The sequence below is a fragment of the Ipomoea triloba genome, chromosome 12, assembly GCF_003576645.1.
Source record: "Ipomoea triloba cultivar NCNSP0323 chromosome 12, ASM357664v1".
NCBI lineage: Eukaryota > Viridiplantae > Streptophyta > Magnoliopsida > Solanales > Convolvulaceae > Ipomoea > Ipomoea triloba.
Window position 1 is genome coordinate 23758888 of NC_044927.1, and position 14749 is coordinate 23773636.

The window sequence follows — 14749 nt, forward strand, 5'->3', positions numbered from 1 at the left end:
TTTGAAAGTATATCAATGCAAGATTATATAGGAGAAATTTATACATGGGTAATTGAATATCAAAATTTTTTATTTAAATATCTAACTCAAAGTATATGAATCCAAGATAATATAGAAAATTCATTATAATTATTACTAAAATAAATGTTTGCAACCTTGTAAAATCGATATTCTAAATATTTGGTCTAAAAATGATAGTTTAAATAAATACTACTACTTTTCATTTTAATTTTTCTAAGTGTTCTTAATTCTCTTTTGAGTAACATTGTTATTGTCTTCATCTTTACTTAGAGGCGGATCCAGCATGGGAGCAGTGGGGGCAGCTGCCCTCACTCACCCCACCCCACCCCCTATATAGCTCTTGTATATATATATATATATATATATATATATATATATGTATGTATAATACATTTTTAGATATAAGTATATGAAAAATGAGATAAATAAACAATTGGTTAGTTAGTTGAGATGGTTGGTGTGCGCCTTTACTAAGCAGAGAGCGAGGGTTTGCCTCTGCTGAGCAGTAGGCGTGATTATAATTGGAGCCCTTCAACCTTTTTCCCTTTATGTATACAATAATAAGATGGTAATTTATAATGTATTTTTTATTTGAATTATATTATTAAATTAATTATGTTTCATATATTGTTATTAATATTTTTATAAAGTTTTAGTGTGTTTTATTTTTTGTCTATATCCAACAATATTTATGACTATATTCTTTATTTTTTGTCTATATCCAACAATATTTATGACTATATTCCTTTTATTTTGTCTATATCCAACAATATTTATGACTATATTCCTTTTATGTGTAATTTATAATGTATTTTTTATTTGAATTATATTATCAAATTAATTATGTTTCATATATTGTTATTAATATTTTTATAAAGTTTTAGTGTGTTTTATTTTTTGTCTATATCCAACAATATTTATGACTATATTCCTTTTAAGTGATTCAATTTATAATGTGTTTTCTATTTGAATTATCATAGAGATGTGTAATTTATAATGTATTTTTTATTTGAATTATTTTATCAAATTAATTATGTTTCATATATTGTTATTAATATTTTTATAAAGTTTTAGTGTGTTTTATTTTTTGTCTTTTATAAAGTTTTAGTGTGTTTTATTTTTTGTCTATATCCAACAATATTTATGACTATATTTCTTTTAAGTGATTCAATTTATAATGTGTTTTCTATTTGAATTATTTTATCAAATTAATTATTTTTCATATTTTGTTATGAGTATTTTTATAAAATTTTGATGTGTTTTATTCTTCGCTTATATACAACAAATCTATGACTATATTTCCTAAATGTTTTACGGTTTAAGAAAAATTTTCGCCCCCACTGACTAAAATTTCTGGATCCACCACTGGACTTTACTATTTGTTCTCTTCCTTTTTGTTGGTAGTGTGTTATTTGCAATTCGGTTATTGTTGGTTGTATAGATGACAACGTCATGCAATGAGATTATGATATAGGAGCTATAGACTTTCCTTTAGGTGTTCTGCTTGGGGTTCATTTGGTTCAGCCATTATTGTTGAATGAGTTATTGTGGATAAAGAAATCCCTAGTTTAAGAAAAAAGATTAAATAAATTAATTAAAATTTGAAATTTTAAAATATTATATATTCCAAAGATATTAAAAGGTAGTTTCTCGCTTTAATTTGCTGGGTAATGGGTTATTTGAGTACTTTCGTTGTCAACGAATCCCCCAAGTAGTTAATATGATTGGTTTCAAACTATTCTTTTTTATTTTTTCATGGTATTAAAGAAATACATATGTATCATTTTTTGGTGTAACTACTAATTTATTTTTAATTCAATAAGAGTAAAATAGAGCGATTCCGCTTCAATTTGTTGGATTATTTGAGTACTTTCTTTGTCAACCAATCCCCAAGTAGTTAATATAATTAGCTTCAAATTATTTTTTTTTAAAATTTTCATAGTATTAATAAAATACTTGGTAAATAAATATATAACATTATTTTGTACTATAACTTTGATATTTAATTACAAGATATTGTAAAAATAAGATAATGGATAATGTAATGAATATCAATTGATAAATTTGAATGTAAAGAATCTTTGCATGAGAGAAAATAAAGACAATATAACTAATGAAATTATTTCTCTTATTTAATTTAATTTTTTGATAATGAATAATTTTTTCAAATAAAGGTATTATAGACACATAATTCTAAATTAAAGAAATACATATGTATCATTTTTTGTTGTAGCTATTAATTTATTTAATTTAATAAGAGTAAATAGAGTGAGAAACTTAATTATGTCAAATTTGATTGAGATGAGGTTCGAACCTAAGATCTTTCTTATAGAAATTAATGGGTAAGTTAAAAGTTAACGGAATATTAACGGAGAAGAGAATATTTAACGGAAAAGTTAACGGATAATCATAAAAGTAAGGTTAAATTAGGTAATCTCTATTAATAATATTAATCTGAATTATCTTAACCATCTATTTGATTAAATAATTCATCTGAACCATCCATTTGATTAAATAATTTGACCGCCATTTTTTCTACCCATTTTAGGCTTAACTCTCTTTGGCTCTTATTAGTATAGTAGATATATATATATATATATATATATATATATATATATATATATATATATACACACACACACTATATTATAACATATATTATATATTTAATTTTTAATTTTTATTTATTTTTTTAAAAGCCCGCGGGGCCCGCCAACCCGCGTGGGGCGGGCTAGGGTTATAGTAATCCTAGCCTGCGGGCTGGCTCGCAAAAGTCCGCCAAAATTTAGGCCCGCGGTGGGGCGGGCCGGCCCGCTTTGACAGTCCTAATTGGTGCTTGCCGACTGAAATCTGGTTCCACTAAATTGATTCAGGCCATTGTGAATAAATATATGTAAAATTAAGAAAGTTTTACTACCTTAAAATTATATATATATCGACATAAAACTAGTATATCTTGTTGGAATTTTTAGTAAAAATAGTAATTTTTTAGTGGCTAGTTTGTGGTACAAATGTACGTGGAATTCACTTCCGATTTAGGTCAGGTCAAAAATGTACGCTCAGGGTAATAGGTGAATGAGAAATTAATTCTCAAAGTTAACTTATTTGTGAAAAGTCTTGAAATGCTAATTATAAAATTAATTTATAATTAAACATATTGGTATTTTGTACACTAACGGACTAATGTAATATTAGCACTTTAAAGTGCTAATTAAAAACACTAAGGGGGCGTTTGGTTCACGGAATGTTAGATTACCTTAGAGAATGTTAGATTCCTATGTTTAGTTTAAAACTGAAGTATGTAAATAAGACAACGAAAATAAGATAAATTGATTAAAATGTCAAAAGCCCAATATTAGTAATAAGATAGGTATGTATCCTCACATTCCCTTCCAATACTTAAAAACTTCATGGGGAGGTTATGTTACATTCCCTGAGAAAATTACATAACTTGAACAAAACATGAAAATCTTATATTCCCAAACAAATATAACCTTAGTTATCTTATATAACTTGAACCAAACGCCTCCTAAATGTTTAAATGTAGTGGGAAGTGGTGTTTAAATATATTGACAAAAATTGTTAGAGCAAATGTTTGAAGGAGGCACTCATATTATTGAAACATGACGTTATCTGCTAGACAAATTATTATGTGAACCCGGATCCATCTTGCAAGGTGAACCCAAGTTCAAAATACACAATTTACATCTTGACAAGATAAGAAGGCAATGTTAACCCTAATGAAGTTTGGTACTTCAATTTCCCAAATGGAATGTAATCTGAGCTATAACACAAGCTTCATACTGTAGATGAAATCAACCATATTAAACCACCCTATATGCAGATGGATTTTGAACAACAGTAAGAAAAGGCAATGATGGAGGTGAGATCAAGTCAGATAAAAAATATCAGCCCAACAGAACCTTTCAGCTCAGGGAGTTAGTTCTCTTACTATGATCTTCACTCCGCCACCCAGGATAACCTCCTCGGAAAAGTCAACCGAGCTCATCTTCCTTGAATTGCTTTCGGGCGTCTACAATCTGTGGCATCCAAAATTGGCCATTCAGAATAGCTCAGCAAGTCAGGTCGGATAGCTAAGCAGATTAGGCCAGCCCACCCTGTATGTCTCATCAAAATATATTTCTGAGGCCAAAGTGTCGTCGATCACAACTTCCTTCATGTCCACCGAATTCCACATATTAACTGTGAGACAACAACGGCAACAACTATCACACAACTGCCAATTTACTGCCTCCTGTTGTGGAAATGCGTGAATCAAACTTGACAAAACGACTTAAATGACTGATAGACAGTCCTAATTAGTCCCCATAATAAAATGATAATTTTGTGTCAGGCACATATCCTGCATCTAATAATTGGGCAGTCAGTCCAATCAAAAGTTTTTTCATGCTACCTTCACCAAGAAGCGTATTGTAGCTTGAAGAAAAACAATACATCTTGTTCTGCAATTCTGTCCAACTACATCCTGTTTCCTTCTTCAGCTCTTTCTGTTTCATCATTTTCCTTATCCGGGCTGCTTCATCCCACATATTCAACCTAGCATAAATATTAGACAATGTAACATGAGCTGATGTATCATTCGGATCAATATTTAAAATCTCCTCTGCGGCATATTTTCCCAGAACAAAATCTTTATTTATATTGCAGCCTGACAAAAGACAACGCCAAACCACCTTATCTGGTTTTTCGGGAAAGTTCCTGATAAAGTCGTAAGCTTTTTTAGTCTGCCCTTTACGAGCAAATAGATTGACCATACAAGCTAAGTGATTTGTTCTTGGAGTGATCCCATAGTTATTTTTCATGCTATCGAAGTGGTTTAATCCCTCCTCTAAAAGTCCTCCATGTCCACAGGCAGATAATACTCCAACGAATGTTATATCATTAGGTTTAACTCCATTGTCTTGCATCATACTGTAAATCTCCAAAGCTTCTTTCACAAATCCATGTTGTGCGTAACCTACAAGCATAGTATTCCAAGAAACCAAGTTCTTACAAGGTAGGATATCAAAAACTTTTCGTGCATCGCCCAAACGTCCACATTTAGCATACATATCAATTAGGGTACTTCCAACAACCACATTGGAATCAAAACCAGGCTTCATAATGCGGCAATGAACTTGCTTGCCCCATTCAATAGCTGGCAAATCCCCACAGATGCTCAAAATGCAAGAGTATGTGTGAAGATTAGGTTCGAGCCCCTCAAACAACATCTCTTGGAGAAGTTTGATAGCTTGTTCATAATGACTGGACCTTATATATCCAGCTATTAGTGCATTCCAAGTAACAATGTCATATTCAGTCATTTCTTGAAAAATTTTAAATGATTCATCAAGTAGATTGCTCTTTGAGTAAAAGTCCACTAGTGCGTTGCAAACAAAGGTAAACGAATTGAATCCCAGTTTTATGATAGAAGAGTGGAGCTGCATTCCAACTTGAAATTCCTTTGTATCAGTAAAAGCTCCTAGGACAGATGCATATGTTCTTTCACTTGGTTTCAAGCCTGAAGAAAGCAACTTGCAGAAAAGATTAACAGCCTCTCTCCCCTTCCCTTGCTGCACACAACCTCCAATCAAGGCAGTCCAAGCATGCAACTCTGGAGCACCTGCCATGTTAAAAGTGTTATATGCCAAGCCAAGTTGACCACACTTTACATAAAAGTTAACCAACCCAGTGACCACGTACTGATCCATTTTGACACCACATTTCACAATTAGACAATGAATTCCCATTCCAAGTCCCAGACGCTCCTCTGAAGCACAAGCACCCAGCGCGATCCCACATAAGAATTCATTAACCAACACTCCAGCTCTCAAAGACCTCAAGAAAATCCTGAGCCCCTCATCATACTCCCCACACTGACAATGACATGAAATAAGCGAGGCCCAAGTAACTGTATTTGGCTCCAACATAGCATCAAACACAAGCTGAGCTGACTTCAACAACCCACATTTCCCATAAAAGTTAACCAAACAGTTGCTGACAAAGCTATTTAATGCCTCCTCAGCTCTGAATATCCTCCCATGTATCTCTTTCCCAGTTCTTGCAGCCCCTAAGCAAGTACAAGCAGATAACGCTCCCACATATGTATAATGATTTGGAGTAAACCCATCCTCCAGAACCATTGACCTGAAGCTCTCTAAAGCTTTTTCAGATAGACCCATATGAGAATAAGAGGAAATTAACGTTGTCCAGGTGATTACATTCCGTTTGGGCATTTCATCGAAGAGTTTCTGAGCACATTCAATTTCATGGAATGTTAAGTACATGGAGAGTAAGTGATTGTTTGTATATACATCCGGTTTGGACCCATATTTGATGAGTTGTGCATGGGCTGCTTTTCCACTAAGAATAGACTTATTGTTTGTGCATGACCGAATAATCTGAGATAAAGACATCTGGCGAAAGCAGGCATATGTAGACACCAGACGAAGTGTTAGTTGTGACTGTGAGCTATGAAATTATTGGTATTTTTTCCCCAAGTTGCTTGATGCGTGAAGGCGGATTGAATCTTCAATAAAAATTAGTATCAATCTTTAATTTTGAAATACAAGCAGATAACGCTCCCAAATATGTATAATGGTTTGGAGTAAACCCAACCTCCAGAACCATTGACCTGAAGAAAGCAACTGCCAATCTCTAGTCTCTACTGAGCCATCTGCCAGAGAGGCCTTCATCACTGGTCAAGAACTCCGCGCCTCCGGTCGATTAAGCAAACAGCGAACCAAGGGGAAGGAGGCAAGAGGCAAACAGCCAACTCGTCATCTCATTCTCATCAGCGGCTCTGCTATGTTTTGTTCAAATAAACTAGAATTAGAGTTGTCAATAATACAGGCCTAAGGGAGGCCAGCCTGCCCGCCCGGCCTTAGGCCCTCGGGATTGGGCAGGGACAGCCAATGTGGCAAGCTGAAATCCTCAAAATCAAAAAGAATTTACCTATGAAACTCACTACACAGCAGAACCAGTAAATATACAGTCTTCAAATTAAGCAAGATACTTTTTACGAAAACCATGAGTGCAAACAGAAAAGGGAAGTAGAAAATTTCTACATCCTGAGCACCAGTGCATCACCCAAATAACATCTTCAACAAATTAGCTCATGGCATTGACCCTTCTTCCCTCTAAGGTTTCAATTACTTGCCTCTTCCCAAAGGGAAGTAACTGCGCCTCTAATTCCATCGACATTTCATACAGATTACTTGTTTATCTCAAGTAACAATTGGAATTTAACATTACTGAACTACAGAAAGATGGTTTCTTTATACAAGTAAAGCCAAAAAAAAAAAGAAAAAGAGACAAGATTTAGTAATTACCTTCAATGGACCTCTGGCTGTCGTTAAAATTGAAGAACCCTGGCTCTGCTACGCTGGTCGGAGACTCGCAGTGGTCGCTGGAGGGAGTGGAGGATGTGCACGGACGGACAGAGAGCGTCGTCGCGTCGAGCACGGAGGTCGGAGATTGGCGAGAAGCTGAAGGCGTGGAGGCTGTGGGTCGCCGGCTCTGCCCAGACGGCATTGACGACAGACAGAGAGGACTGAGGAATCGACGACGAAGAGGTTGTGCGTGAATTGTTGAGCGCTGAACATCTAAAGGCAGAAATAGGGAAAGAAAGTTTAGGGGTTTAGGGGTTTAGAAATTAGGGAAAGCCATCTTCAAAAAAAGAAATTAGGGAAAGCCGGAAAAAAGAGAAAGATTTGAGTAAAATGTTTCTTGTTTTAAAAATATACTCAGTAAAAAATAAAATTGGCAGGCTGCATTGAGACTTAATTTATCACATAGTAACATAATATGCAATAATAAGAATTGTATTGTAAAATTTACCAAAGTAATTTTGTCTAATTTTTTCTCACTTTGCTCATCTAGATGGTATACGAGAAATGTAGTGTGAGCATGGAGAGGACTTGTGATTTGTGATCTTATATAACTACTGACTATCATTGTGGATGGTTGTTGTATATCAATATGTCTTCTAAACTCTAACCACACTGCTAATCACAAAGAAAGTTTAGCTATCAGGTTATTAGTATTTCATGGTATTAATACCGGCATTGATACTCCTAACAAAAAAAGCACTATGAGACTCTGACCATCACCACTTACCAAATTTAAAGCTCCTAGACCTCCATGGAAAATTTGACCCTTTGAACCAAAGAACAAACCTTACCAACGGTAAGACATCGTAATTTGAGATTTAACACCTGCATATATAGCTTTCATTTAAGCCTCTTACAAAAGTGTTTACTTGTTTCATTTTATGACCTTCCTTGATTATTATTATTATTATTATTATTATTATTATTATTATTTTGTTGAAAAATCCTTGGTTCTATTTAAGTACCCATAATTACATCTTAGAGTGTGTTTGGAAAGCAGGAAATGACTTCTGGAAAATATTTTATAGAAAATGAGTCATTTTTCGGAAAAAAGTTTCATTTTCGGTGTTTGGTTGCATTCTGGAAAATTGTTTTTGTGTGTTTGGTTCATTTTCTGGAAAATGAATTAAATTGTATAATTTTACATTTTAGTTATTTTTTAAAATATAAAATAATAATATATAAAATAATAATATTTTTTTAAAAAAGTAACATATGTGGCTATTTTGGTAAAAAAAAATTGTTGAAGCAAAGTCCGGAAAATGACTTCTGGAAAAAAATTTCGGAAGTCATTTTCAAGAAAAATGACCTCATTTTTCTTGGTCAACGAAAATTATTTTCCGTTGACTGCATTTTCAAGCACCGGCAAACACCAAAAGCCCGGAAAATGATTTCTGGCTATGGTTTTAAAAGCAAGAGTTCATCGCGCAATAGTTTAAATTTAGTAAAATATACAATTATAGGAAATTCCTCTTGTTTTATACTATAAATTAAATTTCCTCAAGAAGATTCGCAATACGAAAAGCGTCCCCTTCATAAAATCGTTCTTTTAAGTTATCACAGACTTCATTAGCGGTGTCAAGCCATAAGACACTTTGAGTGAGACTACAGGTATCACTAAATGCAAGAGCCAGGACAAAATCATATTATTACATGTTTAATTTGTGGAGATTCAATTGATTACAAATATCTCAAATAATATAAATAAAATATAATGATAATTATACAAATTCTCTTGTAAAGTTAAATATGTCCGTGCGTATCACGTGCTTAATGGTGTTTGCAGCATTAGATCGAACTTGCCGACTAATAAAATCTGGTTGCATATATATATGGGTTGATTCAGACCCATCAGCTTTGTGTATATATATGCATGCACTACACCTCACTGGTCTCTAGGGTCCACTAGTGCGCAAGGAAAAATGGGAGAGGATCTTCTCAAACAACAGATCAGATGATTGCTCACATTGAACACCTGCAGCGAGAAGTAACGATTGATTCATATTATGATCATATATCAGTTTTATTTTCTTATTTTTACTCTTTAATTTTGGTTTAATTTATGAATTTGCGGACTTCGATTTTGATTTCGGTTGTGCGTTGAACTAATGTTTGCGCGTGCGTACGAATTCTCATTGATCGGCGATCGCGGTATGTTTTTGGTAGTGCAGGGCTATGTTGATGAGTATTTCAGGCTGAAGGATACTTATGAAAAAACATTCTTCATCGATTTGGTTTCTACGTTTCTGATGGAGTCTGCTGTCGTCATAGATGATATGATTGATACTCTGTAAGTTCTTCTGCTATGCGAATCCAGTTTAATTTATTCCCCTACCTAAAATTAAATTTAAGATGATAAATTAATTGATTTCAATAGAAGCATGCAAGTTCTTAAGAAAGCTTAATTAATTACTCCGGTTCGTGCAGGCACGTACGAGTCACGTGCTTAATTGTACGTATATGCAGCATTAGTGCTAGCCGACTGAAATCTGGTTGCACTAACTTGATTAAGGCCATTGTGAACAAATATATGAAAGAGTAAGAAAGCTTTTCTACTTTAAAATTATATATATACCAACATAAAACTAGTATGGGTATTATTACTTGTTATGCAAATTCTTTAAAAGCCATACCTGACAAATGTATGTATAATAACCTTAAAAAAATTTAATTATTTTAAAGCATATACTCTGTAATACTTATGAATTAAGAATGTAATAAATAATAATAATTAAAAAAAAAACACAAATTATGCTTGCTACTAGCAGTATGGATGATATGACTGATATTCTGATCTGTAAGTTCTTCTGCTATGAGAATCCAGTTTAATTTGTTCTCCTATCTAAAATTAATTAATATCAATATATAGAAGCAAGTTCTATATATACACGTAACATTTTAATCGAGTGCATGCATGTTTTTAGGGAGTAACCTATCATTGACTATGATAAACTGTATGAGCTTTCCATCAAGTTGAAAGGGAGTTCAGCATTGTAAGTGAAACACAACAATAATCCATTTCTCAATAATATTTGCTCCTATACAACAATATAATCCATTTCTTCTTGTAAAGTCCATTAATTACTCCGGTCCGTGCGGGTCACGTGCGGCTTAATTGTATATGCAGCATTGGTGCTTGTAGCCTAAAATCTGGTTGCACCCACTTGATTCATGCCATTGTGAACAAATGCATGGGAAGTTAGGGTTCACCATTTCTCGCCTTATATGTATAAGCTTTATTATTATGTTGTTACTTTTTGGATCTTTGATGGTGAGAAATGAAATTTTGATGGATATGGTATATGGAAGGCTTCCCTTATATTTTATGTGCAATCCTTTAATATATATATATATATATATATATATATATATATATATATATATATATATAGAATATTAATCAAATGCGGCCTTGCTATTAGGTGCGGTCATGTGGCCTAGCGTACGTCATTGGATTGTGTTGATCTGACAGTGGAAGTTATATATTAGGATTCAGGAAGTTTAATTCGCGTAACTTAAGTGGGGGCTTTATGGTAATTGTAAGTGGGAAGGTAATGTTAGAGTACAGAATGCACCAACAAACGTATTATTAAAACACACCATTCAACGTTATAAAATGCACCACTGGACAAATTAAAACACACCATTCCCCACCATACCAAAATACACCACTCAATTCAAATGCACCAACAAAATTAAAACACATCATTCAACGTACGAAAATGCACTAGTTCTCAGATTAAAACACACCACTTAACCACCACACACCAAATGCAACTACTCTCATAAATTCACCACCATGAGTATTAAAACACACCATTCTACGTTATAAAATGCACCACTAGACAAATTAAAACACACCATTCCCCACCATACAGAAATACACCACTCAAATTCAAATGCACCAACAAAATTAAAACACACCATTATACGTTATAAAATGCACCAGTTCTCAGATTAAAACACACCACTTGACCACCACACACCAAATACACATACTATTGCGAATTTCACCAATATTATCTCAAATATGAACCAGATTAATGTTGATAATGCACAGACTATTGCGAATTACTCCATTCTCGTTCCTTTATTGGAGTCGACCTGTGCATTTTGTTCGGAACAGAGCGCTCGTTGCTGGTAATGGAGTTCCTTCTACGCTCGTCAGGTGTTTGTTGCTCAGTGCTCGTCGACTTCAAGTCTGATCTCCGTTGTCGTCTGATCTGGTTTTGAAATTGTAGTGAATTGTCAACATTATCCTTCGCGTTCGCGTAGCTAAAGATGAAGCGCCTGCATTGTTTGGATTAATATGAAGCCTTAGATCATGAGATCTAATGGTGTAGATCAGGCCACACAGCCGCACGGGGGAGACAGGCCGCATCTGATGGGGCCTCTATATATATATATATATATATATATATATATATATATATATATATATACATATCCGCAGTCATGTACACAAATAGAACAAGGCAAATCCGCAGCTTCATACATCATAATCTCATTGCATGACGCTGCCCTCTATACTACCACCAATAACTCAATTGAACATGACACATTACCAATAAATAATTAAAAAGAGAAAAGAAAAAAGAAAACATGTCCAGAAGATGAAGACAATGACCATGCTACCCAAAGAGAATTAAAAACAATTGGAGAAATTCAAACAAAAAGTAGTATTTATTTAGAATATCATTTTTAGACAAGTATTTAGATCAGACTAGTTTGTTTTTACAAAATTGCAAACATTTATTTTAGTGACAATTGTAATCAATCTCTCATAAATTATCTTGCATTCATGTATTTTGAATTACCGATTTAAATGAACAAATTCAACATTTAATTACATATGCATCATGACTGGATTTTAGGGCGTGCAAGATGGGAAACAGCATAGGGCCTCAATTTTTAAAGGGCCTAATATTTATTTTTGACCTAGCTACTTAAGAAATTAAAAAAAATCTACAAATAATCTTAAAACACATAAATTTTATCCCAAATCACTTCCCTCTCATAATAATTTGGACCTAATTAATTGAACATCGCAAAATCATTCTGTTTATCCAATAACATAGATGATGTCTCAAGCCTTTAATATGCAGAGATAACTTGAAGTAAAAATAATATATTTTACGTATTGGTTTTAAAGATTGCGCTTATACTTTTGGTATGACCTTATTTATTATACGAACAGAGCCACAAAAAATCAAACATCGATCCTGATATGCATGAACATCTCCTATATAATCTTGCATTGATATACTTTGAAGTACTTATTTAAAAATAAATATTGGGCATTATCTCATTCGCGTAATGCGCGTAAAAACTAGTGTGTGTGTATAAAATTTATTGACAAAAATTGATGGGGTTGAAACTTGACACATCCTATCATTGAAATGCGACCTAGAACTACACCGTATTAGTTATAGTTTTTGGTGGTAAATAAGCATTTTATCTTGAAAATTGATATTAGAGCAGAGTTTATAATAAAATTAATTTGTTCTACTTAATTGATAAAAATATCTACTCGGATTTACTTATGTTATTCCCCATGTTGCTAGAAAATTAACATTCTTTTTTTGGGTTTTAATTTAGAGTTAATTCTACATGAAATCTCTTGTCTTTGTTGACAATTTTAAATTTAATCTTAGAATATTGTGTTTGCTGTTTAACATCTTAGACTATGGTTTTTGCCTAAACTTTTAACAAATGCTAAGTGTCAAATATTATTCTTGGCACATGCTCTATTTTATTAGAGAAAGAAAATGAAAAGAAAAAATGGAATACAAAATAGAGTAAGTGGAGTACAACTCTTACCAATTTTATTTTTTAAAAATTTAAAATTGAGAATTTAATATGTAATTTTGAGTATTATGAAAATTAGTTCTAATTATATTATCGAACTTAAAATGAAAATTTATGATATTATTATTACTTGTTATTATGCAAATTCTTTAAAAGTCATACCATATATGACAAATGTATAATTAAAAAAAAAAGTCAAATCATTATACATTCTAATAGTTACATCACAATTCTTTTACAACGTGTGATAATTTAAAGATCTCATTTATTTGAATAATAATGAATTCCAATTTCTTTTATCTTTTATCATAATATAATATTTTTAAAAAATTATTTTGTGCTACTAAAAATTTCAAATTAAACCCACGAACAAAATATTACAGATATAAAATTAGATTATTAAACCCACGAACAAAATATTACAGATATAAAATTAGATTAAGATGTTCTAATCACAATCTAATAACAAGCAAAATTAGATTAAGATGTTCTAATCACAATCTAATAACAAGCGTTTATGCTCTTTTAAACAAATATTTAGACAATGTAATTAGGTATAATTATCACAAAATACTCTTTTTTTTTTAAATAATCACAGAATACTTTAAACGTATATATATAATACTGGACGAATTATAAAAATCAAATTTAGATATATTATATAATCAGAATCTAATTACAAGCGTTTATGGTTTCTTTTTTAAATATTTCAATAATATAATTAGATTATGGTTTCTTTTTTAAATATTTCAATAATATAATTAGATTATGGTTTCTTTTTTAAATATTTCAATAATATAATTAGTTTATAGTTATTATAAAATTCAAAATTTAATTATTTCCGTAATACTTTTTTTTTTTTTTAGAATATTTCCGTAATACTTATGAATTATGCGAATAATAATAAATAATAATTTTTTTTTTAATAAAAAGACACAAATTATGCGTCCTAAACCTGTATAAATTAAGGACGGAGAAACGAATACGAGGAAAACAAAAAGTGCATTACTACTACAACCCTCTTTCTCTCTAATTGATCTCCTTGTTGCATACAGCTCGCTATGGACGCTCCAAGCACCTTTCCTCAGGCCGCCTCCGGTTTGTTTTTTTACACTTTATGCATACTCAATGCTCAAACTCTCTCCATTCTCTGTTTAACTTTTTTTTTTTTTGCCGGTTAATTGTTTCATTCTCTGATCTCTAGGGTCCGCTAGTGCGAATGGAAAAACCATAGTGGATGTTCTCAAACAACAGATGATTGCTCACATTGAACAACTGCAGCGAGAAGTATCGATCGATTCATTTTATGATGATCAGATATCAGTTTTTCTTCGTTTTTTTCGTTGCTCGATCTTCAATTTTGGTTTATATTATGAATTTTCGGTTCGATTCTGATTTGTGTTGCGAAATGGAGTGCAGGGCTTTGTTGATGAGTATTTCAGGATGAGCTACGGGCTGAAGGACGATACTTCTGAGAAAACATTCTTCATCGATTTGGTTTCTATGTTTCTGATGGAGACTGCTGCCAC

At 32.4% G+C, this 14749-nt stretch overlaps 1 protein-coding gene across 4 annotated transcripts; it reads right to left on the reverse strand.

Moving 5' to 3' along the window:
- Positions 1-3603: 3603 nt before the first annotated feature.
- Positions 3604-7667, reverse strand: LOC115998351 (pentatricopeptide repeat-containing protein At2g33680-like). Of its 4 annotated transcripts, XM_031237905.1 has the most exons (4): positions 7353-7667; positions 6640-6823; positions 4436-6550; positions 3604-4224 (listed from the first exon to the last, which is right to left on the reverse strand). In XM_031237905.1, the coding sequence occupies exons 3-4, from the start codon at positions 6435-6437 to the stop codon at positions 4103-4105; spliced, it is 2124 nt and encodes a 707-aa protein (XP_031093765.1). In that variant the 5' UTR covers positions 6438-6550; positions 6640-6823; positions 7353-7667; the 3' UTR covers positions 3604-4102. The 4 variants fall into 4 exon arrangements, with proteins under 4 accessions (XP_031093765.1, XP_031093763.1, XP_031093764.1 ...); XM_031237903.1 differs by having other exon boundaries at positions 4436-6823; XM_031237904.1 differs by having other exon boundaries at positions 4436-6826.
- Positions 7668-14749: the final 7082 nt, after the last annotated feature.

What these genes read in the sequence shown, in the direction of transcription:
- LOC115998351 (XM_031237905.1), bottom strand. Translation starts at nt 6,437, where the DNA reads ATGTCTTTATCTCAGATTATTCGGTCATGCACAAACAATAAGTCTATT. An exon ending in CAATACGCTTCTTGGTGAAG is followed by an intron (nt 4,225 to 4,435) that starts GTAGCATGAAAA and finishes GTTGTCTCACAG; the next exon opens with TTAATATGTGGAATTCGGTG.